Source organism: Phacochoerus africanus, chromosome 4 (assembly GCF_016906955.1).
Source record: "Phacochoerus africanus isolate WHEZ1 chromosome 4, ROS_Pafr_v1, whole genome shotgun sequence".
In the NCBI taxonomy this organism is placed as follows: Eukaryota; Metazoa; Chordata; class Mammalia; order Artiodactyla; family Suidae; genus Phacochoerus; species Phacochoerus africanus.
Genome location: NC_062547.1, coordinates 136,956,486 through 136,981,541, shown reverse-complemented (window position 1 = coordinate 136,981,541; position 25,056 = coordinate 136,956,486). Strand labels below are relative to the sequence as shown.

At 39.1% G+C, this 25,056-nt stretch overlaps 1 protein-coding gene and 1 pseudogene across 3 annotated transcripts in view; both read right to left on the bottom strand.

The window, feature by feature from the left end:
- DDX46 (DEAD-box helicase 46) overlaps window positions 1-25,056 on the bottom strand; it is a 55,915-nt gene that overhangs the window by 25,500 nt on the left and 5,359 nt on the right. For 2 of the 3 annotated variants that reach the window (XM_047778658.1, XM_047778659.1), the window contains exons 3-15: window positions 22,006-22,149; window positions 20,631-20,727; window positions 17,472-17,637; window positions 15,460-15,611; window positions 14,160-14,273; window positions 11,762-11,927; window positions 10,938-11,058; window positions 10,200-10,375; window positions 9,132-9,253; window positions 7,013-7,091; window positions 5,157-5,239; window positions 2,719-2,883; window positions 2,069-2,231 (exon numbers count right to left, since the gene is read on the bottom strand). In XM_047778658.1, the coding sequence (XP_047634614.1) occupies window positions 2,069-2,231; window positions 2,719-2,883; window positions 5,157-5,239; window positions 7,013-7,091; window positions 9,132-9,253; window positions 10,200-10,375; window positions 10,938-11,058; window positions 11,762-11,927; window positions 14,160-14,273; window positions 15,460-15,611; window positions 17,472-17,637; window positions 20,631-20,727; window positions 22,006-22,149 (1,748 nt within the window). The remainder of the gene's footprint in view (window positions 1-2,068; window positions 2,232-2,718; window positions 2,884-5,156; window positions 5,240-7,012; window positions 7,092-9,131; window positions 9,254-10,199; window positions 10,376-10,937; window positions 11,059-11,761; window positions 11,928-14,159; window positions 14,274-15,459; window positions 15,612-17,471; window positions 17,638-20,630; window positions 20,728-22,005; window positions 22,150-25,056) is intronic. The other variant, XM_047778660.1, reaches the window with a different exon arrangement.
- Window positions 23,266-24,590, bottom strand: LOC125126358 (signal peptidase complex subunit 2-like; annotated as a pseudogene).

Here is a 25,056-nt window from a genome sequence, read left to right as displayed (position 1 = left end):
CAAAATGAAAACAGGAACTCAAGCAGCTACTTGTTTATAAATGTTCAAAGTAGCATTACTTACAAAAACCAAAAGGGGGAAACAACTTTAAGTTTCCCCCAACAGATGAATGAATAAAAAAATATGGCATATACACACTATGGAATATTATTTACCCCTAAAAAGGAAGAAAATTCTGCTATATGCTATAACATGGATATATGCCAAAGACTTGCTAAGTGAAATAAGCCAGGCACAAAAAAGATAAATACTGCATGACTCCACTTATGTGAAGGACCTAGAACAGAGAAATTCATAGATAAAAAAGTAAAATACAGGTTATCAGGGGCTACAGGGAGGGAGGGAACATGAAATATTGTTTAATAGGTACAGCGCTTCTCTCTGGAATGATGAAAAATTTCCAGGCATAACAGTGGTGGTTACAGAGCACTGCGAATGTACTTAATACCACTGAATCATATACAATGTGGTGCAACAGACTGGCAGCCTCTCTGGAACAGTGGGATGCAGGTTCGATCCCCTGCCTGGCACTGTGGGTTAAGGATCCAGCACTGCCACATCAGGCTGGATCTGATCCCTGGCCCAGGAACTCCATATGCATCAGGGCAGCCAAAAAAGAAAAAAAGTTAACCAAATACTTATCCGCAAAGCCCTTCTAATTGCAACCCATACGAAGCCTGGTGTGGTAGACAGTATTCTGTAAAGATGGCAGCAGAAGCACGTCCCAGCACACATGCTCTTCTGCGTATCAAGTAACATTTTCCCATGAAAAGGTGGAGTCTATGCTCTCTTGAATCTGGGCCAGTCCAGTTGCTACTTTGACCTTCAGAATATGGTGGAAATAAAAGCTCCACCACTTCCTACTATCATCCTTCACTGTCCTGGCAGCTTTTGGTTCCTGCCTTCTGGCCAAACGCCTCATAGAAGCTCACAAGGAGAAGACTCAGGACTCTTGGCCAACAGCCTAACTGAGCTCTCAGTCAAGAGCCAGTACCAATTTGTCAACTGTATAAGTTAGGGCAAACCAGGTCCCCAACACCAATTGAGCCATCTTAGTAGATGAAGTGAGAGATTAGATATGTGTGCTAAGAGCCACAAAAAATGCAGATTCATTAACAAAACAAATGTCTTCTGCCACTAAATCTGGGGGTGGTTCGTGACCAAACCATATTGCCAGAACACAGACTTAATGAGTTTAATTCAAACTGTCCCTGTTTCATGTGCTTACTGTCCCACATATATATAATGGTGGCATTATTACACAGAAATTGACTAAAGCTCTCACGTGAATCATAAAAACCATCTATGTGGCATGGTATGATGGAATGAATATAAGATGGGGAATTCTCTGATGGCCTAGCAGGTTAAGGCGCCAATGTGACTCTGGTCACTGCTGTGTGGCATAGGTTCAATCCCTGGCCCAGTGAGGGAATCTCATATGCTGCGGGTGTGGAGAAAAAAAATTTAAAAAAAAAAAGAAGAGAGAACCTGAAATAAATGCTGCATGCCTCATTTAAAAAAAAAAAAACAGAGGCGCTCCCATCGTGGCTCAATGGTTAACGAACCCAACTAGCAACCATAAGGACGCAGGTTCGATCCCTGGCCTCACTCAGTAGGTTAAGGATCTGGCACTGCCGTGAGCTGTGGTGTAGGTAGCAGAGGCAGCTCGGATCCTGCGTTGCTGTGGATCCTGTGTAGGCTGGTGGCCACAGCTCCGACTGGACCCCTAGCCTGGGAACCTCCGTATGCCTCGGGTATGGCCCTAAAAAGACAAAATACATAAATAGATAAATATCCTTTTTTAAAAACAACAAAGAATACAACATGAGTGAGAAAATTTTAAGTTCAATTCCTCCTTGGCTGATTAATGGCTATGGAAACTAATGTTCTGTTATCTTATTTTATCTTTAAGATGGAGTAATGCTTACCCCTAGAGACTGCTGTGAATATAAACTAGGATAGATGATATATAAAATTTAGTACTAGAGATAAAGTAAATACTATAACTCAGATCACAGCACAGTGTTTGGCCAAATTAAGTACTTAACAGATATTTCATTAATATTACCTCCATGAAGAGACATGCAAGGGTAAGAAGCTCTCATTAAATCTTTCAGAAGACCATCAGCATGTTCCTGCTTATCCACAAATATGATGACAGATCCTGATTCTTGATAATGGCCTAGAAGCTCAAGCAGCTTCAAGAATTTCTTTTCCTCTTCAATCACAATCTGGGAAAAGAAAAAAAACCAAATTGTACCAAGTTAATGAAGTAAAAATCCAAATACATCTCTTGAACAAAAATATTCATGTTATTTGTGGCAAATAAGAAAATGACATCTTGCTATGTATCTTTAGGAAGGGGAAGAAAATGTTGATTTTAATTGGTAAACCACTGAAAAACAAAACCAAACCAAAAAAACTGTACTTGTCAGAGAATAAGAGGCTTACAGATGTGGATAAATGATCACCTGTTCTGGATATGTGACATTTCTATATACCAGCACACCACTTCTTTTGAAAGCAACTTTAAAAGAACATTTAAACAGTTCCATGAAAGAGCAAATTCAAATATATTTGGTAAAATGTTGGACTGCAGTTGGTTCATAGTGTTTAATTTTAGAAATTATCTGCCTATATCACAAACAATGATCCCCAAAGGGTGACAAACCGCCTAAATACACGGCGAACTGGGGATTCCCTAATGACTATACCCACCACTTGCTGCTCCACATCTGAGCAAACCACACTTCTGCCTCCAACCTGCACTTCAATGGGTTTACTCAGGATCCTGCGAGCCAAGGCTTCCATAGCTCTGGGGAAAGTAGCTGAAAACATAACTGTCTGTCGATCGGGACGAACATTGTCCACAATGCGCATGACCTGAGAAAATAATACAAAAATATATGCTGGGTATAATCTCCTACAGTCGTAGGATGGTAAAACCAAGTAAAAGGAACTCTTATGAACATCTACTCAGTGACTCTTAAACCTGTTACCTTAGAATATTACAATTGATTTCACCCTCGCCAACGGAGACAGTTTGGGGGTTGGGGGATGGAAATCGTATAAAATTGGATTGTGATGATCATTGTACAACTATGAATGTAATAAATTCATTGAGTAATAAAAAAAAAAGAAATGAAGAAATGCGTCCACACAAAGACTTGTATCCAAATGCTCAGAGCAGCATTATTCCTCAGAGCCAAAAAGTGGAAATAATCCAAATGTTCATCAACTGGTAACTAAATAAAAAATATATCCCTATGATGGAATATTAATTACTCAGTAATAAAAGGAGGAAGACAGATGAACCTCAAATACATATTGTAAATGAAATAAATATAAGCCGGATGTACACTGTATGATTCCATTTATGTGAAATCTCCAGAAAAGGCAGATCTTTTAAAACAGAAAGAAAATTAGCAGCTGCTTTGTGCTAGACACAGGAAATGAATGCAAGGCACAAGATACATTTCTGGTGAAAAAGATGTTCTAAAACTGGATTGTGGTGATGGCTACACATATGTGTACTAAAAACTATCCTATTACACATTTTGGAAGGGTGAATTTTATGGTATATAAGTAGATTTTAACAGAGTTCTTTTAAAAGTAAAAGATTATAAGAGTTCCTGCTATGGCACAGTGGGTTAAGAATCCAAGTGCAGCAGCTCAAGGTGCTGCAGAGGTGCAGGTTCAATCCCTAGCCTAGCACAGTCAAAGGATCTGGCATTGCACCAGCTGCAGTGTAGGTCACAGCTATGGCTTGGATTCAAACTCTGGCCCAGGAACTTCTATATGCCTTCAGTTTGGCCATTTAAAAAAAAAGGCGGGGGGAGAGATTATAATGTTATAATGACCTTATAAATTGATGAGTATTCCCTCTTTTTTATCCTGGGAAATAAAGTATGATTAGTAAATAATTATATTTACTCCCTTAACATCCGGAAAAAGTTGCTAGTAAAAAATGGATGTTTTCCTTGTGGGAAAATTAAAATTAAAATTGATTTCTTAAACAAATATAACACAATTTCATTGTTCTTGAGTCTGTTTAACTTAAAGATTTCAAATGCAATGGCAAACAGAAAGAAAAATGCCAAGAAGAGAGAAATTGTGCAAGGAGATAAAAATTTCAAAATACCACTATCAATATCCAGAAAAACCTAAGAAATTTCTGTTATCTATGAAAACAAGAATAGTATGCCATTTAAAATAAAAACTCAGAGAAAAGAACTTTCAGAAGTTAAGACTATGAAAACAGAACTTAAAAATTCAGTAACAGGTTGAAAGCTCAGCACATAGGAAATCTTATAGTAGGGCAAAATGACAAGAGATGGAAAATATGAAGAAACATTAAAAAAATTAAAGGACAAGAGTTCCCGTTGTGGCCTCGGTCAGTGGGTTAAGGATCTGTTGTTGCCGTGAGCTATGGTGTAGGTCTCAGACACGGCTCAGATCTGACATTGCTATTGCTGTGGCTGTGGTTGTGGCATAGGCCAGCGACTGTAGCTCTGATTAGACCCCTAGCCTGGGAACCTCCATATGCCACAAATGTGGCCCTCAAAAGCAAAAACATAAAAAAAAAAAAAAATTTAACCCCCCCCCCACACAATGTGTGTATACATACACACACACACACACACACAATGGACAATTACTCAGCCATAAAAAGGAAAGAAATAATGGCATTTACAGCAACACAGATGGACCTAGAAATTACCATGCTAAGTGAAGTTAGTCAGTGAGACATGAACGTCATGTTATCACTTATATGTCAAATCTAAAAAGAAGATGCAATGAACTTATTTTCAAAACAGATACTGACTCACAGACTTTCAAATACTTGTGGTTTCCAAAGGAAACAGGTTTGGGGGGGTGGAGGGGATGGGCTGGGGGTTTGGGATGGAAGTGCTATAAAACTGGGTTGTGATGATCACTGCACAACTATAAATGTAATAAAATTAATTGAGATTAAAAAAAAAAAGAATCCAAAACAGAAATATCTATTTCAATTCCCTATGTTCTCAATCCAATGTGTTACCACACAAATAGAAATGTGTGTGAGAATTTCAGGAAACATATAAATATATACTTCATTCTCATGTAGTTATGATGTTTATTTTATACTTCAAAAAACTAAGAAATTAAATGAATACCTGTGGTTCAAAACCCATGTCAAACATTCTGTCTGCTTCATCTAAAACAACATATGTCACTCTTCGAAGATTTGTAACCCGACCTAACATGAGGAAAAAAAATAAAGACAAAAAGAAAACTAAAAATCAGTCACAATTCATTTTATGACTACCAAAAACTTTAAAAAACTGTACAGGGAACTAAAATGCCTGACTTAACCAGAGGGGTAAGTTAGGTATCTTTAAACAGTGAAAAGAAATTTTGGTTTACAATAGCTTAATCTAATGGCAAATACTTTCTGACAATGGGTACATGAGGCCCTTTATTTTGTCAAACTCGTCTCTTGCATACCATCATAGGGCCTGAAGAACCTGTAAAATTCAGAAAACAGCCCTCTCCAAAACACATCATAAAACTAAGACTGAGATGGAGCATCGAGCCACATCAGCCATTATCTGACAGCATCACCTAGGAAAAAACATATTAGAGATTACAGCGTATGTGTGGAAAGCAAATTCCAGTGCTAACTATTTCAGACGTAGAAAATCTCTCTTTATAATACATTACGTAGTACATAACCTACTTATATAAAGTTAGAAGGTTCTAATGGGCATGTCAAAACATTAATAAGAAACTATTCAATATCAGTAACATACTGTGCAAAATTCTAAAAGCCAGATGTATTAGAAAGACACATTTTTCTATACAAAGGTACGAATCCAAATTTACTCAGTGTTCCCACTGGTTTAAATAAATGCAACTGGCTTCTTAACCAGGGAAAACTGACTACACACACAGGAACCCCTTTCTAGGGCATTAACACAAGCATTTCTACCAACTGTTGATTCAATCACCTGGCAAAAACATGTATAAAATAGTTATTAAACATAAACTGAAGGGTAAGGGGAAAAGGCAAAATTAATCAAGACGAATTTCAGAGGAAACTTAACCAATGCAGCATTGAGAAAAAACAAGGGATTATTTCATCAACATTCAACCCAAACACTTCATATGCTGTGTAAGCACAATGACATCAAGTTCATGTCACTTTACCAATTTCATGTAGAATTAGAATTAAATGTACACAGAAATTCAAGCAAAATGCTATTAGAAACATGCATTTCTCTAGTTTTAAATACTCTATTTTATATGAGAATATATATCTATATATACACAGAATACTACAATGTAAACCTTCAAAAGCATTTTCTTCAAAAAAGAGAAATGAGGCATAATCAATGCTTTCTAATATTTAAATATTCCATAGGTACATGTGCAGCTCCAATTAGTTTTGCAAGATTGGGAACAGCATTAAATTACCTACCTTTGATGGTTTAAGTCTCGGAAGCCCAGTTCTATAAATCTTGAAGGGCCTTTCTCCACAGAAGTTAAATAATGTCAACAGTTTAGTAACAGTTTTGATAGGGAATAATTTAACAAAGCACAATATTTGAGCTAAAACATGCAATATTTACAAAAGACAAAATTTCTTAAAGCTGCAATATCTTAATTTATCTAGTATTGTAAGAAGACACTAGCTCCTAAGGAGAAAAAAAGTCTAAATTGTACAATTAAAAAAAAAAGACCCACACCCTCTTAAAAACAAAGCTAGGCCAAAATTGGATTAAGAATCCATATTAAATGCTAAAAAAAAAAAATCAGATGGTATGGTTCTCAAAAGAAAGTTTATATTAAATTGCAAAAATATTATGACCGCTTGCAACAATAAGCTTGTTACAATACAAATTTTAAGATATTACAACTTTAAGAAGAAATGTAGAAACCTTTTGGTGGTTTCTTGTATCTGCTTTAACAAAAATGTATAGAATTCAAAAAAAGAGAAAAGAAAACCAAAAAAAACCCACTCCTGACTTACCACTGTTAGCTGCTAACATGTCAATCATTCGACCAGGTGTGCAAACAATAATTTCAGCACCTCTTTTCAGCTCAGCAATCTAATAAAAAAAAAAATTATAGTCTACTTATCACTAATGCTTAATTACAGGTTTGAAAATACTGCCCAAGGTCCTTGCATAGCTCCATAAGGCAAAACAGAGAGGTCCGATTAGAAGACATCAAAGCCTCTTTGGAATGCTGGAACACTAGTGAAGGAACAGGTGGTAGCAACAAGACCACAAGATGTTCTAACTTTGAAATCAATGAAACTAGAGATTTTTACCAATTTTAATTTGAAGATCCCTAAAAACCAAGAAAGGAACATGAGAGAGCAGTAAATAAGTTTGACATATCAAACAACTGAGAGTTGTTTCCATTAGTGAATCAAAAAATCAGTTAAATCGCAACCTATATTTTAAAAATGAAATAGAACATAAAATATAAGAATATATTAGGTATCTTAAAACTCGGTATGACTTTATTTTTTGTCTTTTTAGGGCCGCACCCGCAGCATATGGAGGCTCCCAGGCTGGGGGTCAAATCAGAGCTGTACCACTGGTTTACGGCACACCCACAGCAACGCGGATCCTAGCAATGTCTGCAACCTACACCAAAGCTCATGGCAATACCAGATCCTTAACCCACTAAGCAAGGTCCAGGATCAAATCTGCATTCCCATGAATAATAGATTTGTTTCTGCTAAGCCACAACAGGAACTCCAAAACTCTGTATGGCTTTATATAAATGTGCATGCGCATACCAGCTTATTTTGTAAATTTATTACTATAGGGTGTGGCCAAAAAAAACTGACAAAGATAAACTTAGAAAATTAAGTTCAAGGAGTACCCTTGTGGCCCCACAGGTTAAAGATCCAGCTCTGCCATGGCAGAGGCTCAGGTTACTGCTGTGGCACAGGTTTGATCCCTATCCCAGGAACTTCCGCATGCTGAAGGCATGGCCAAAAAAAAGAATGCAGATTAGGAGTTCCCGTCCTGGCGCAGTGGTTAACGAATCCGACTAGGAACCATGAGGTTGCGGGTTCAATCCCTGCCCTTGCTCAGTGGGTTAACGATCCGGCGTTGCCGTGAGCTGTGGTGTAGGTTGCAGACGCGGCTCGGATCCCGAGTTGCTGTGGCTCTGGCGTAGGCCCGTGGCTACAGCTCCGATTCGACCCCTAGCCTGGGAATCTCCATATGCTGCGGGAGTGGCCCAAGAAATAGCAAAAAGAAAAAAAAAGAATGCAGATTAAACTCTGATATCAACACATTCCACTCATCACCCTTTAAAGATGTCACTTAGATTAGAGAAAATAAATGCTGGTCCAGGAATCAGAAGACCCAAATTCCAGGATAAAGTCTTATTAACCTAAAGATTTTGCTCAATTTAACTTTTCTGAACATTTTAACATTTATAAAACGGAAAACATATGTGCTTCCTTGAGTGGAGAAAGGCAAGAAAAACAAAGCTAAGGTACGAAAATCATTCAAAAATTCTAAAATGTGACTTTAACGTAATTCATTCTCCCCCCCGCCTGCCCACAAACTAGGAGTCCAATCGGAGCTGTAGCTGCCGGTCTACACCACAGCCACATCAACACGGGATCTGGATCTGAGCCTCGTCTGTGACCTACACCACAGCTCATGACAACGCTGATCCTTAACTCACTGAGCGAGGCCAGGGATCGAAACTGCATCCTCATGGATACTAGCCAGATTGGTTTCCACTGAGCCACAATAGGAACTCTTAACATAATTCATTCTTACCATTATTTTCACACCTCATTTGTTTTTGTGAGGGCACCCTATGGCTATGGAGTTCCTGGGCCAGGGCTCAGATTTGAGCTGGAGTTGCGACCTACGCCACAGCTGCAGCAACACTGAATCCTTAACCCACTGGGCCAGGCCTAGGATAGGAGGACCTCCTGATGCAGAGACAACAGTGATCCTGCTGCACCACAGCAGGAACTCCTGCACACCTCATTTTTAAGATTTTTAGAAGCAATTACAATACTAAAAAGAAAAATCACTTTTACGTTATTAAATCACTCAATTTAAACAATAAAAAAGGCTGGAAAAACTGAATGTTCCTTTTATAACTACCTGCTCACTGATTCCTGTTCCTCCATAAACACAGACCACTCTAAGGCCCAAGGTCTTCGAAAATTTCTTACATTCTTTAGTAATTTGCAAAGCCAGTTCTCGAGTTGGAGTCATGATGACAGCTGAAAAGAAAAATACGTCAAAAGCCTAACCACCAAAATTCTTGGGAGGCTAAGCTTTAGTGTTAAATTTAACCTCTGCAATCCAGTTCAGATCTTAGTCTAATTTCCATTTTCATTTATTTTATGTACCTCTGAAAACTCTTTTTCAAAAGTTTTTATAATAGCAGAGATTGTGGCAAAGGATAATTTTAAGTAGGTTTTAAGAACATGCTATTGGAAGGAAGAGTTAAATGCCTTACTCGACCACCAGGAAAATACTTGGTTGACAAGAATGCAAATCATTCTCTACGGCAAATCACAGAGCAAAGGCAATCAAGTAACTCACTGTGCTGCAGAACTATGCCGTGGCTTCCGGAAACAGCCTTGGTCTGAGGGGCACAGGCAGAGGAGAAATGTACTGTGCCCTCTGCTGCCAAGAGAGGAGTTGAACAACTTTCCGAAACCCTACTCAAATTTTGGAGAAGAGATCTCTGCCAAGTGAATCAAGAAAACGGAATCTGAAGACCTACTCCTGAATGAAATGCTGGCACTACAGCCTTTTAAGGCAAATAAAAATAAAAAAACAAGAAGAAGAAGAAAAAAAGAAATACACTTCCCTACAGTCTTATGTTGAGTTTATAGATCCACTGATATTGGCTAAGAACAAACCTCAACATAAATAAACAGATAGATGCACGAGGAGTCTACCTGCCAGGTCAGAGTTTAAAAACTGAGCTGTGCCAGGAGAGGCTGTTTTTGTACGTCTGAGATGTCACGCCAGAGCTCTGAAGATTCTCACTCCACCTGCTGGTAAGGGGAAATCAGCCCCAAAGTGCCAAATTTGTAAAGGAAATGTACATAAAGACATCTTTATTGTTATAATTAACATTACAAAGCATCACATCTCTCTGATTAACTGACAACAAAGTTGTTACCTGCAAAGAAAGTTTAATGAAAGGAATTGTACCTATTGGTCCCTCGCCTTCTTCTAATGACCTCTGATCCATGATGTGTCTAAACATGGGCAACAGAAAGGCAATGGTCTTTCCACTTCCTGTCTTGGCAATACCAATCAAATCTCGTCCAGACATTATAGCAGGAATCGCCTGGGTCTGGATTGGCGTGGGCTTTTCATAACCATGCCTTAAAAAGCAAACCAAAGGAAGACAAGGTAAGAACTGTGATCTCTGGGCCTCTCAAAGTGTAAAGGTTTTCCAAAATGTATAACCATACAGTAAAACTTTCTTTGGCAAAAAGGAATGAAGTACTGAGACATTTTATATCATAAATAAAATGCTTCGCTAAGTGAAAAAGCCAGTCACGAGACTACATTATTATCTCATCCATACGAAATGTTCAGAATAGATAAATCTTTAGAAACAGTACAACAGTGGCTGCCTAATGTGGAGAAGAGAGAAAAAATGACAATGAATGGATACAGGTCTGCCCTTGGGACAGTGAAAATGTTCTAGAATTAGATTATGGTAATGGCTACACAACCCCATAAATACACTAAAAATTATCAAATTGTAAGCTTTAAAGGGTAAACTTTATGGTATGTATATTATATCTCACTTAAAGCTGTTTAAGAAAAATAATCAAGTGTTTCCATCACAGTAAAAATGTAAGCAAAGGAATTATTTGTGTAAAGGGCTATTTTGGGTAGCAAGATAATGAACAATGTGGACAACCACTAAACACTTACTTTTTGAGAGAATTTAAGATTTTCATGGAAATCCCACACTGAACCCAAGATTTAATTGGTTTGGGGCAACCTTTTCCTTTGACAGTAATGCCCTCCATTTCCAACCGAAATACATTCACCTCTGCAAAACAAAATCCAGATTAAAAACTCTTCAATATTGGTCTATATGAGTGCTTGCTACTTTTCCATTAGGCATGGTAAGAGTAAGACTCTTCGAATTTTTCTTAGGGCTCCCAAAGGTAATTCCACAGAAAGGCGATATGACAAAGTGTTAAACAGCTCAAAGTGATTCGAGTAGCAACCAACTAGAGGTAAAAAACAGCCCCATTTCTGCAATTTGGCTTCTCTTTTGACTTAAATTGTACCAACAATAAAAGAACAATGATTGGCAAGTTATACAACGACTGTTCTTCAAGCATATCTTTGCCCAAATTATCTTTATTCTATCGATATCACAACATTGACATTGGTTCCTAACTCAAACCTCAGACAAGGCTAACAATATCCTATTTGTTAGCTGCACAGGATGAGTATTTTCAACCACAAACATTTAAACTACATGAGCCAAACTACGTTTTGCTCCTTTTTTTAATGTTTCCAAAACACACTAATTTCTCACTGCTGCAAATCTTTGCAGATGTTGTCCCACTCTCTAGAATGACTTCTTACCTTCTAGTTCCCTCTCTAGTTGCTTAGTTCTTCAGGTAAGCCAGGCAAATTCCTCCTGCATCAACTCAGAGGCCTATCGACATGGCTCCCAGGTAAGGTAAAGTGTGTTCTCCTCTGTTCCCACAATAACCAATAAACAAATAAAAACATGTTACCCTCTTGAGACATTTTTGCCAGTTCTGGAACTTCAACATAAAAATTTTTTCTGAATGGTTCATATTCAATTTTTCCATGATCGACTGGTTCTAGAAGCTTTCTCTGCTTTGTCTGATAACCTGTCAGGGCCGTCTGAAGATCAACTTCCTCCTCCTCTGAAGAATACTGTAATTAAAGAGAAAAATTATGAGCTAAATCCATTACTACTTTCCCCTTATGGGATTAAATACCCCTAGCTTTTATTTTTATTCTTATTTTTGGCCGAAGCCATGGCATGCAGAAGTTCCTGGGCCAGGGATCAAACCCAAGCCACAGCAGTGACCTGACCTGACCCATAGCAATGAAAATGCCAGATCCTTAACCTGCTAGGCCACAAAGGAACCCTTCCCCTACTAGCTTTTAAAACCATTCTCTCTTGAAAAACATTTTTTGGCTTTATTTTCTGAATTAGTTTAATTTTTTCTTTGCCTTACAGAAAGTTATAACAACAAGGGAGTTCCCGTTGTGGCTTAGTGGTAACAAACCCAAATAGTATCCATGAAGATTCGGGTTCGATCCCTGGCCCTGTTCAGTGGGTTAAGGATCCGGCACTGCTGTGAGCTATACAGTATGGGTCTCAGATGCAGCTTGAATCTAGCGTTGCTGTGGCTGTACTGTGGGCCAGCAGCTGTAGCTCCAATTCGACCCCTAGCCTGGGAACGTTCATATGCCACAGGTGCAGAACTAAAAAAAAAAAAAAAAAAAAAAAAGTTACAGTAACAATATAAAACTAAAAGCTTAAATTAAAAAAAATAATTCTAGGAGTTCCCATCGTGGCGCAGTGGTTAACGAATCCGACTAGGAACCATGAGGTTGCGGGTTCGGTCCCTGCCCTTGCTCAGTGGGTTAACGATCCAGCGTTGCCGTGAGCTGTGGTGTAGGTTGCAGACGCGGCTCGGATCCCGCGTTGCTGTGGCTCTGGCGTAGGCCGGTGGCTACAGCTCTGATTCGACCCCTAGCCTGGGAACCTCCATATGCCGCGGGAGCGGCCCAAAGAAATAGCAAAAAGACAAAAAAAAAAAAATTCTAACATGGCTTTAAGGAAGTTTTGCTAAGTTCTCTCTATATAAATCTTTACAATGCATGTTAATAGGAAAAAGTCTAATTCATTCTGTCACATCATTTCTTCTCTCCCTATTCTAAGTCTGGGATGAGCTGATGATAGAAAAGGGTTCCCCCATCAAGTGGGCATAAACATTTGCAGCAACACAGATGAAACTAGAGAATATCGTACTAAATGAAATCAGCCAAAAATAAATATTATATGATACCACTTATATATGGAATCTAAATAATAATACAAGTGAATTTATTTACAAAACAGAAAAAGACCCTGGAAGTTCTCTTCCTTGTGGAAGATCTTCCCTGGAAGATCCCAGGTCAAGGATCCAGTGTTGCTGCAGCTGTCACACAGGCTGTAACTGCAGCACCAGTTCAGTCCCTGCCCCAGGAACTTCCATAAGCCATGAGCATAGCCAAAAAAATGGAAAGAAACAGGCCCAATAAAGAAAACACATTTATGGTTACCAACAGATACACATTACTATATATAAAATAGACAATAAGAATTTTGCTGTATAACACAGGGAATTATATTCAATATCTTGTGATAACTTATAATGGAAAAGAATAAAATACATATTATATATATATATATGTATTACTTTGTTGTATATCTGAAACTAAGACAACATTGCACATCAATTATACTTCAATTAAAAAGTAAAGAGTTCTGGTCGTAGCTCAGCAGTAATGAACTTGACTAGTATCCATGAGCATGTGGGTTCGATCCCTCGCCTTGCTCAGTGGGTTAAGGACTCAGCATTGCTGTGAGCTGTGGTGTAGGTCACAGACACGGCTCAGATCCCGCATTGCTTGGCTGTGGCGTAGGCCGGAGGATGCAGCTCTAATTCGACCCCTCGCCTGGGAAATTCCATATGCTGCAGGTGTAGCCCTAAAAAGCAAAAAAAAAAAAATAAAAACAAATAAATATAAAAAAGTGAGCATATATAGCATGAGGACAAAGATGTTAGAACATTCTACCAACTGGATATTCAGCTACAACACTGTTAAGAACAGCAAGAATTCTTCCTAACAGTAAACTGCATAACTGAAAAGCACATCTCTATCAATGCTGTCTAATAAATACTTCTAGGACAGTACTGAGAAAAGTATTACCGTTACATTTATTTATGAGTTTTTAGTTTAATTTTTATTTTATATTGGAGTTGATTCACAATGTTGTGTTAGTTCCAGGTGTGCAGCAAAGTGATTGTTATGCATATTCATAGAGTCATTCTTTTTCAGATTCTTTTCCCATATAGATTATTAAAACAGTCAAAATTCACGAAGAATTACCTCCATGGCATCCTGGTCATTCTCCATCAGCTCACCTTTCTTCTTATCAGAATCTACGACTGCTTTTTTAGTTGTCACAACAGTGACAACTTTTGTGACTGTTGGCCCAGACTTCTAAAATAAAAAAATATGTATAAAATATTTTGCAAAATTGAAACACAAATTATACACCAACTGAAACACAGTAATGGCCACAACTTATAATTTAAATTATTTTAATTTTTAGTGACAAATTAATGAAAAAATAAAAAGTACTTTTTCCTTAATAACTTGATTAAATGTTAAAATTTTATAAAACTGCATTATATTTTGTAACATTAATAATTTACTCTATAATATACAATTTTATAATATTATGTAATATGATTTATTTTAAAAATACTACTAAATAATACTTTTCACTGATTTGACAAGCCCAACACTATTCTGGGACCTACAATGAAACAATAAACAAAGTAGGTAAAGACCACTGTTCTTGGGGAGTTTTTAGAAGAAAGAAGGAACAAATGATAAACACAACAAAAATTATATAATTTGTCAAAGGGTAATAAATGCTATTAAGAAAAAGAAAAATAAACTAGGTAAAGAGGATCAGGAATGTAAAAGATGAGAGTGATGAAGTCTGGAGAGACCTACTGAGAAGGTAAAAAGCAAGCGAAGATGCTGCACAAATGTAACAGTGGTAAGAGTGACTTTTAAAAGAACACTAGGGGAGTCCCCATCGTGGCACAGCAGAAACAATCTGACTAGGAACCATGAGGTTGCAGGTTCAATCCCTGGCGACCCCTAGCCTGGGAACCCCATATGCTGTGGGTGCAGCCCTAAAAAAGGGAAAAAATAAAATAAAATAAAAGACTACGGAGTTCCCATCATGGCTCAGAGGTAAGGAACCCAACTAGTATCACGAGGATGCAAGTTCAATCCCTGGCCTCACTCAGTGGGTTAAGGATCCGGCGTTGCCGTGACCTGTGGAGTAGGTCGCAGACAAGGCTCAGATCATGAGTTGCTGTGGCAGAGGCTGGCAGCTGCAGCTCCAATTCAACCCCTAGCCTGGGAACCCCCATGTGCTGGGGGATGTCCCGCCCCCAACCACTCACCCCCCAAATAAATAAAATAACACTAGTATCTGTGCTGTTTAGAAAAAGTACTGACACTTCTGAACAGGGATGGGGGGACATGAACTTTCAAGTCATGTAAGTCAGCAGGTCAACATGACAATGAATTCAAGTTATCCAACTGGGAATATGCATCTTTCAAAATAAAATAGGAAAAAAAAATAAAATAGGAGAACATTCCATACCTTTTCATTTCCCCCACCACCTTTCACACTTCTCATATTAAACTTTTTTACTTCCTCTTTCACTTCTTCCATGTAAGCATCTAACGGATCTAACTCTTCACCCTCCACTTCATTTCCTTCCTTTTCAGCCTCTGCAGGATCATCTTCATCATCTAAAATAGCAGAATACACTTTCTTTGATCCTGTGTTTCCAAAGGAAATACTTCACAGTCAGACCGCACCCCACCACTCATGTGTTCTCTCACACTATCCAGACACCCCTTTCCAATTAACCCAGGCATAAGGCAGTTCAAATACTACCACTGACAAGGTTTTAAATGAAGTATATATTAGTTTTGAATAACACTAATAATAAATGAATTCTAAATTGATAAACTGAACAGAAGCAGAGGGATTCTCTCATGGTGCAGAAGATTAGGGATCCAGTGTTTTCACTGCAGCGGCTTGGGTCGCTGCTGTGGCATGGGTTCAATCCCTGGATCAGGAACTTCCACATGGCAGGGATGCAGCCAAAAAAAAGGGAAGGGAAGAGGAAGGAAGGAGCAGAAAGACTAATACATCTAAAAAATGGATCTCCAATATTGTTTCACGACTACACTAGTAGACCAAAAACTGTTTGCTAAAATATGTTTAATGAGTATGTTTATTTCTCTTCTTTCAATCACCTTTCTTTAAATCACAGAAGAAAAAATAACAACACATTCTTGATTAAAGATAATCTAGGAGTTCCCATTGTGGGTCAGCAGGTTAAGGACCCAATAGAGTCTCCGTGAGGATGCCATTTTGACCCCCAGCCTCACTCAGTGAGTTAAGGATCCACCATTGCTGCAAGTTTCAGCATAGGCTGCAAATGCAGCTTGGATCTGGTGTTGCTATGCCTGTGATGTAGGCCTCAGCTGCAGCTCCAACTGGAGTCCTGGCCTGAGAACTTCCATATGCTGCAAGTGCAGCCCTTAAAAAAAAAAAAAGAAAAAGAAAAACTAATGTTTTTTACATAACTAAGCCATCATCACCAATAAAGATATAATTCATTCATCTATTTAAAACAAATCATCCTGTGGAACTTTCACTAAGAATGAAAAATTCACAGGAATTTTCACAGAAAATGGAACAAAATTCCCTCTTCCTATAGCCTTCCACATTCTCCCACTTTACTAAAATCTAAAAAGTCAAGATAAAGTATAGAGGGTAAATGTTTCTCTTCTAAGTTACACAAAAATAAGAGGGCATGTTTTACTAATACTTTTATTGGAAATAAATTAAAGAGGTATTTACTGTGTCCCTAAGCACTCAATTCTCCACTCCAAAGTAAAATCAGTGATCCTTACTGAACAGTACTCTATAATTTTAATATAAATATTGTAAGGAAGTAAAAAAATCTCAATATGAATAGAGCGATTCCACTCTATTCACTGAAAGGTGAGACTAAGATGCTTGCACACCAAGACTCAGTCGTATTATTTCCAAAAGCCGAAACATGGAAACCATGGATCTATGAGACAAGAGATGAAGAGGTAAAGAAAACGTGGGGCACACCTACAACATAATATCCAGCCTTAAAAAGCAGGCAAATTCTGATTCATGCTGCAACATGGGTGAACCCGAAGGCATTTAGCCAAGTAATGTAAGGTAAATACAAAAGGACAAATATTTCTTGATTCCGTTTATATGAAGTATCTAAAATAGGCAAATTCACAGAATCAAAAAGTGGATGAGACGTGACCAGAGATGGGAGGGAAGGCAGAGGGCAGGATGGAGAATTAATATTTAATGGCTACAGAGTTTTTGTGTGGAATGATGAAAAAGTTCTGGAAATGGACAGTGGTGACTGCACAGCACTGTAAATGTCCTTACTGTCATCTAATTGCGCACTTCAAAATGTTTAAGTAAACGCTATGTTATGTACATTTTCCCACAATAAAAACAGCCCCCAAATCCCAGTATGAAATATTACCCACAATCCTAGAATATTTTACATGAATTATTATAAGGGCTATAACAAATGAATCTACCATCATCATCTTCTAAACTCCATTTTTTCCCTTGTTTCATCTCTTCGATTTCCTTTTTCAGTTCCCCTATGTTTTCCATGGCCTTTTTACGTTGCTCTTCTCGCCATTTTTCAACCCTTTCTTTTCGCTTTCTCATTTCCTCTTCCAGCTTATTCTGGTCAAAGTTCTTGGGGAAGAAAAAAAAACAGAAAGAGAAAGAGGGAAATAAAGATTAATGACTTTACTCCAAATGACATTCTGAAACACTTCTACGAAACACAAAAAACGAAAAGGAAAAATAGTTGTATCCACAAAACTCCTAAATTTAGACCACATTTAGATCACACACATTTTAAATATGTCCAGTAATAAACCAGCAAAATGAAATTACAATAAAAAGCATCAACTAAGAAAGCAGAAAGACAGATTTCAAACGCCATCAATCTCATTTTAGTTACAAGCAATATGCACACATTGCTTTCTCCCTTAAAGCAATTTCTCCCTAAAAAGTGGAAACTAAATAAACTAGCAAAGTCTCTACTTATTACTTAATTTTCAACTTTATTTTTGTTTTGGTTTTTTTTTTTGCTTTTTTTTTAGGGCTACATCCGTGGCACACGGAGGTTTCCAGGATAGGGGTGGAATCAGAGCTGTAGCCACCGGCCTATACCACAGCCACAGCAATGTGGGATCTGAGCCGAATCTGCAACCTACACCACAGCTCAAGGAAATGCTTAACCCACTGAGTGAGGCCAGGGATTGAACCCACAACCTCATGGTTCCTAGTCAGGTTCACTTCCACTGTGCCATGACGGGAACTCCTTATTCTCAACTTTAAATCCTCTAAACTCCTCCAAGACTGCCTCCACAAAAAAGCAATTTCCTACCATAAGTTACTAAGAAAATAAAAGTCATTTATCAATATGACTAAGAATTGTGCTTTTTTAGCCTATACATCTAAGTTTCCCAAGAAGAACCATTCTAAAGCCTTCAAGATTTTTAGGAGTTTTTGTCATTGCGAAGGGGAAACAAATCCGACTAGGAACCATGAGGTTGTGGGTTTGATTCCTGGCCTCACTCAGAGGTTAAGGATCCAGCATTGCTGTGAGCTGTGGTGTAGGTCACAGATGTGGCTTAGATCCTACATTGCTGTGGCTGTGGTGTAAGGTGGCAGCTGTAGCTCTAATTTGACCCATAGCCTGGGAACCTCCATATGCTGTAGGTGCACCTCTTAAAAAAAAAAAAAAAAAAAACCAAGGGAAAAAAAAGCTTTTTTAATAATACTCTCAAGAGGAAAAAGCAAGTCTTTTTCAGTCATAACCAGGGACTTAAAGATTAAGCATTAAAGAAATCAAAATCTTATACATGCTACCTTATAAACAGGTATGGAAATAACACACGTAAAAAAGAAAATACTGGAGTTTCCGTCATGGCTCAGTGATTAACAAATCCGATTAGGAACCCTGAGGTTGCAGGTTCAATCCCTGGCCTTCCTCAGTGAGTTAAGTATCCGGTGTTGCTGTGAACTGTGATGCAGGTCACAGACGCGGCTTGGATCTGGTGTTGCTGTGGCTGTGGTGGAGGCCAGCAGCTACAACTCTGATTAGACCCCTAGCCTGGGTACCTCCATATGCCACGGGTGCAGCCCTAGAAAAGACCAAAAAAAAAAAAAATACTAATACATTGGAAGAAGATGGCATTTTGGGCAGCTAGGATTACAGAGAATTAGTTCTGACTTTCCAGGTATTTTATTTTATTTTTTTTTTATGGCCACACCCATAGCACATGAAAGCTCCCAGGCTAGGGACTAATTCCAGCCACAGCTGTGACTGACCTACATGCACCTACGGCAACAGTGGGACCCTTTAACTACACCAGGCTGGAGATCAAACTCACGCCTCCACAGTAACCTGAGCCTCTGCAGTCAGATTCTTAATCCACTGAGTCACAAGGAGAACTCCTCCAAGTATTTTATAATATGATTATGTCTGTATGTTTTTTTTTAAATAAATTTTTTTGGCCGCACTTGCGGCGTGTGGAAGTTTCCAGGACAGGGATCGAATCCGCACCACAGAAGCGACCAAGTTGCTGTAATGACAGAACTGGCTCCATCACCGGCTGGGCCACATGTGAGAACTTCTAAAACAAGTTTATTTCTTAAACAAAAAGCTTTGTTCCTGAAATTTTTTTTCTTTTACTTTTTCAGCCATACCAGTGGCACATGCAGTTCCCGCAACAGGGATCAAACCTGAGAGACAGCACCAACCTAGACCGAAGTGACAATGCCAGACAGCTAACCCATTACACCACAGGGAACTCCAAAAACAAACATTTTCATTTTCATTATGTCTAAAAATCTTTTTTGGCCCCACCCATGACATAGGGAAGTTCCCAGAAAGGGATCAAACCTGCATCACAGCAGCAACCTAAGCCACTACCACTGCAGTGAAAACACCAGATCCTTAATCCACCGCACAAGAGAACTCCTCTAAAATCTTTACGTTAGGGAGCTCCTGTTGTTGCTCGGCGGGTTAAAAACCTGACATATTGCCAATAAGGATGCACGTTCACTTCTTGGCCCCACTCAGCAGGTTAAGGATCTGGCCTTGGCAAGCTGCAGCATAGGTCGCAGATGCAGCTCAAGTCTGATATTGCTATGGCTATGGCGTAGGCTGACAGGTGAAGCTCCAATTCAACCCCTAGCCCAGAAACTTCCATATGCTGCAAGCGCAGCAGTGTGTGTGTGTGTGTGCGCGCGCCATAGGTGTGGCCCTAAAAAGCAAATAAGACATATTTATCAGTTATCATTTACTTAAAAATAAAACATAGCATTAAAAACCAAACAAGAGGAGTTCCTGTTGTGGCTCAGCAGTACCAAATCTGATTAGCATCCATGAGGATGCGGGTTCGATCCCTGGCCTCGCTCAGTGGGTTAAGAATCTGGCGTTGCCGTGAGCTGTGGTGTAGGTTGCAGACCCAGCTCAGATCCTGCGTTGCTGTGGCACAGGCCATCAGCTGTAGCTCTGATTCAACCCCTGACCTGGGAACCTACATCATACGCTGCAGGTATGGCCCTAAAAACCAAAAAAACAAAAAACAAAAACAAAAAAAACCAAACAAGAATTTTTCATTATAAAAACAAATATGGTATTATACGATTATTTATGTTAGTGAACATACGCCAGCATCCTTTTCTTTCTCATCCTCCTTGTCATCTTTGTCTTTTTTCTTCTCTTTAGAACTTTCTCCACTATCTGTTTTCTCTTTGGATCTAGACCTATGAAAAAAGAGAGAAAAAGAAAGGGACATCATCTATTTGTTTTTGGAAACATTAATTAAAAAATATTTAGCCTTGGCGTTCCCATCGTGGTGCAGCAGAAACGAATTCGACTAGCAACCATGAGGTTGTGGGTTAGATCCCTGGCCTCAGTCAATGGGTTAAGGATCCAGCGTCATTGTGAGCTGTGGGGTAGGTCGCAGACACGGCTCAGATCTGGCATTGCTATGGCTGTGGTCTGGGAACCTCCATATGCCGTGGGTGCGGCCCTATAAAGACACAAAGACCAAAAAAAAAAAAATTAGCCTTGTATTTCAGTTTTCAGATAAGAAATAAACTACCAAGAATCAAACAATTTGGAAATAATGAAGACTTAATCCCATGACACTAATCACAAATATTAATAGATATTTAAAAATTGACCAAAGGAAAACTGGAAACATCACATAAAAATTGTAACATTTAGGCACTTCCTTGCGGCACAGCAGGTTAAGGATCTGGCCTTGTCACTGCAGTGGCTCAAGTCACTGATGTAGTGAGGTTTAATCCCTGACCCAGGAACTTCCACATGCCACATGCATGGCCAAAAAAAAAAAAACCTTTAAAAATTGAAATTAGGAATTCCCATTGCGGCTCAGCAGGTTAAAGTCCCGACAGAGTATCTCTGAGGATGCAGGTTGGAGCCCTGGCCTTGCTCAGTGGGTTAAGGATCCAGCATTGCCACAAGGTCCCAGATGCCCATAGTTCCCAGATGCAGCTCGGTTCCAGTGTTGCTAGCCTGGGAACGCCCACATGCCATGAGTGTGGCCCTAAAACAGACCAAAAAAAAAAAAAAGTATGCATAAGTGAATCACTCTGCTGCACAGCAGAAATTAACAAAACATTATAAATCAAATACACTTAAGTTCAAGAAAAAGTTTTTTGTCACTTAACATCATAAATACTAAGAAAATAATTTCAAAGTTATTTTCAAAACGTATGTTTTAAAAACATAGTTCCCACAAAGACATTTATAAAATGTATTTCTGATCATTAACAGAAATGTATTTCTGACTTTTAATCCAAGGAACAATACATTATGAGTGTAAAAATTAACAGAATCTAGTATTTTCCAGAAGCACTACAAGCTTTATAACCTACTGAAATAAAACTCAGCTAACAATTCATAGTAGGAGCCAAATTAAGTAATCATTTACATAAGGATCTTTTTTGTTTAAAGCACAGGGAAGAAAGTCCGTTCCCAGCCTGCACGATCGACACAGCCAACGGCAACATTACCTATTCTCAGCTTTCTTGCTTTTATTGCCAGGACTAGAAGATCGGGATCTCCGGCCTCGGCTTCTACTCCGTGATCGTCTCCTGTCTCGACTTCGAGATCTTCTTCGCTCTCGACTTCGGTCTCTCTCTCTACTTCTGGAACGCCTGAAAGGAAGACACTTTCCATGTATTCTATGACCACGCGGAGCTTCTATGTCAGATCATGGTTCTACGTCATGTTGAAGGAAGCTTCTTAATTACCACCATTACTAAAGACAGAGATTTCAATTAACCATCAAATCGGCTAAAAGGAGAAAAAGTAAAGGCAATTCTTAAAAGTGGTCAATGAAAAAAATGAGAATACTAATTTCAAAACGACGTTTGTTGAAAAACAGAGGAAACGCAATTATAGCTGCTTGAAATCTATGTTCTATAGCACAAAATCTAAGTTTCTCTTTTTATTTCTTTTTTTTTAAAAACTAAAAATGCTACTGGCGGAGTTCCCATCGTGGCACAGAGGAAACGGGTTCGATCCCTGGCCTTGCTCAGTGGGTTGAGGATCCGGTATTGCCATGAGCTGTGGTGTAGGTTGAAGATGTGGCTCAGATCTGGTGTTGCTGTGACTGTGGCATAGGCCCGCAGCTGTAGCTCTGATTAGACCCCTAGCCTGGGAACCTCCATATGCCAGGGGTGTGTGACCCTAAAAACCAAAAATAAACAAATAAATAAAAATACCATTGGCTTCTTTAATTGGTTAAAAGCACAAAATGTAACAGGCAGAAAGTCTCTTTTAAACAAATTAAAAAGCTGGAGTTCCCGTCATGGCGCAGTAGTTAACGAATCCGACTAGGAACCATGAGGTTGCGGGTTCAGTCCCTGCCCTTGCTCAGTGGGTTAACGATCCAGCATTGCCGTGAGCTGTGGTGTAGGTTGCAGGCGTGGCTCGGATCCCACGTTGCTGTGGCTCTGGCATACATAGGCCAGTGGCTACGCTCCGATTCGACCCCTAGCCTGGGAACCTCCGTATGCCGCGGGAGCGGCCCAAAGAAATAGCAAAAAGACAAAAAAAATTAAAAATTTTAAAAAATAAACAAATTAAAAAGCTGTGGGTTTTTTTCCCACAATTCTCCCCAAGTCAGATATATATACACTCCCAAAAATGCTGTGTGAAGGAAAATTGTCATACACAAGAAGTTATGCTCTGAATTTAAGGGAAGCAGCTGTTGAAACAGGAATTAACACAATAAAGTCAGCAACAGGTTAACAATTCAAAAAGCCCGAGTCTTGAAATGCTGCATGGCACAAAGCTATATGACATAAAATACTGCTAGATATGAAGGAAGAATTTTCTATGGCTTTTAGCAAAAATGCTTTTCCAGAAAAGCAAATCAAAACAATGCCATCAGCAGACCAAAGGAGCTACAGCTAGAGAGCAGAGCTACAACTTCTCGAATTGAGCTAGCAAATCCTATTATCCAGAAGAGGCTAAAATTTTATGACAAAACGGGACACTTGTAACGTCTCTTACGTTATCCATTTTAAGTTCTCTGTTTCTTTCTCCCTCAGCCCTTAATTCAGCATGATCCAGCAGAAAGACGGCTGCTTTTAGAACTTTTTTTTTTCCCCCTGTTGGGAGACTGTCATGGAGCCTCGATATTTCAGGCTCAGAAGCATACAAGACCAGTGTCTCGCTGTGGTCAAAAACCTTAGCAATGGACTCAGGTGAACTCGGCTTCCTGATGCTGCTCAGTTCTTCCACTGATGAAGGTCAGCTTCAGAGTGTATCTGTTATCAGACCTTTAGAGACTGGATAATAGCTGCCAAGTATCCTCAGGATCCATCCCTGAAGGATCTTCCCTGAGGTTAAAGGATATGATAGGATGTGCAAAGCCAAAACAGGCTTCGACTCTGGAAAGGGGTGTGTATAATCCCCAATCGAAGCCACTGTGGCAAAGAAACAAGAGACAGTACAGACAGTGAGGCGACTGTCAATTAAAGCAAAATTCTCCCCATACTTGTACTTTTCCAGAAGTACCTTTTTGGCAGAATCACCCGAAGATTTTCACAAGTGATCCATCCCATCTGTCCATTTTTACAGGCTTATCATCAATCTTCCACATGTCCAAAGACCTGCCACAGCTACTGCCTGTCGCGCAGCTGGGACCACCGCCAGCCTGCTACTGCCTCCGCCACCACTGGTTCTCCCACCCTGAGCGGCCACTGCTGCCTCCATCTGGCCTGCCTCTGTGTCTCCAAAATCTAAATTTCAAAGATAGTCTAAACCTATGTATAAGGATGAGCCAAATGGGTCTGTATAAATATCACAGACATGAAAACTAGGAGAAAAGAATTTCTACTCTGGTGTTGCTAATAGCTACTGACATACATAGGACAGATCAATGCTCTGAGTCTGCTTCCTCATCTATAAACTATGCAGATTTCACCGAGTAATCTCAAAATTCTTCTTGCTCTAAAATCTTGTGAGGAGTTGCCACTGTGGCACTATGGAATGGGCAGCATCTTGGGAGTGCTGGGAAGCAGGTTTCATCCCCAGCCCAGCACAGTAGGTTAAGGAGCCGGTGTTGCAGCAACTGCTGCATAGGTTGCAACTGCTGTTTGGATCTGATTCCTGGTCCGGGGAACTCCATATGCTTCAAGGTGGTGTGGCATGGCATGGCATGGCATGGCATGGCATGGCATAAAATAAAATAAAATAAAATAAAAGTAAAGTAAAATCTTGGTGATTCTACTTTCACACCAAAAAGTCAAAGACCAAATCTTAAATGGCCAGTTTCACTTAACAAGTACTTGACTGAATTGTATAAAACTGTTCCTGGAATCATATAATATGAAACTATGTAAGTTAACAATATCCACATTGTTAGGTAAATATTTTCACGCAGTACCAGGTGATATTTTATGCAATCTCTCCTTCCAGTGTTTGAAAAGGATAAGTCACAGTTCTTTCCATGATCAGTTCACAGCATCTGTATAACCTTGTCCTCTTTCCTATTTTAATGATAAACTATATTAGAAATTTTTTTTTTTGGTGCAGGGGAGATTAGTCTTATT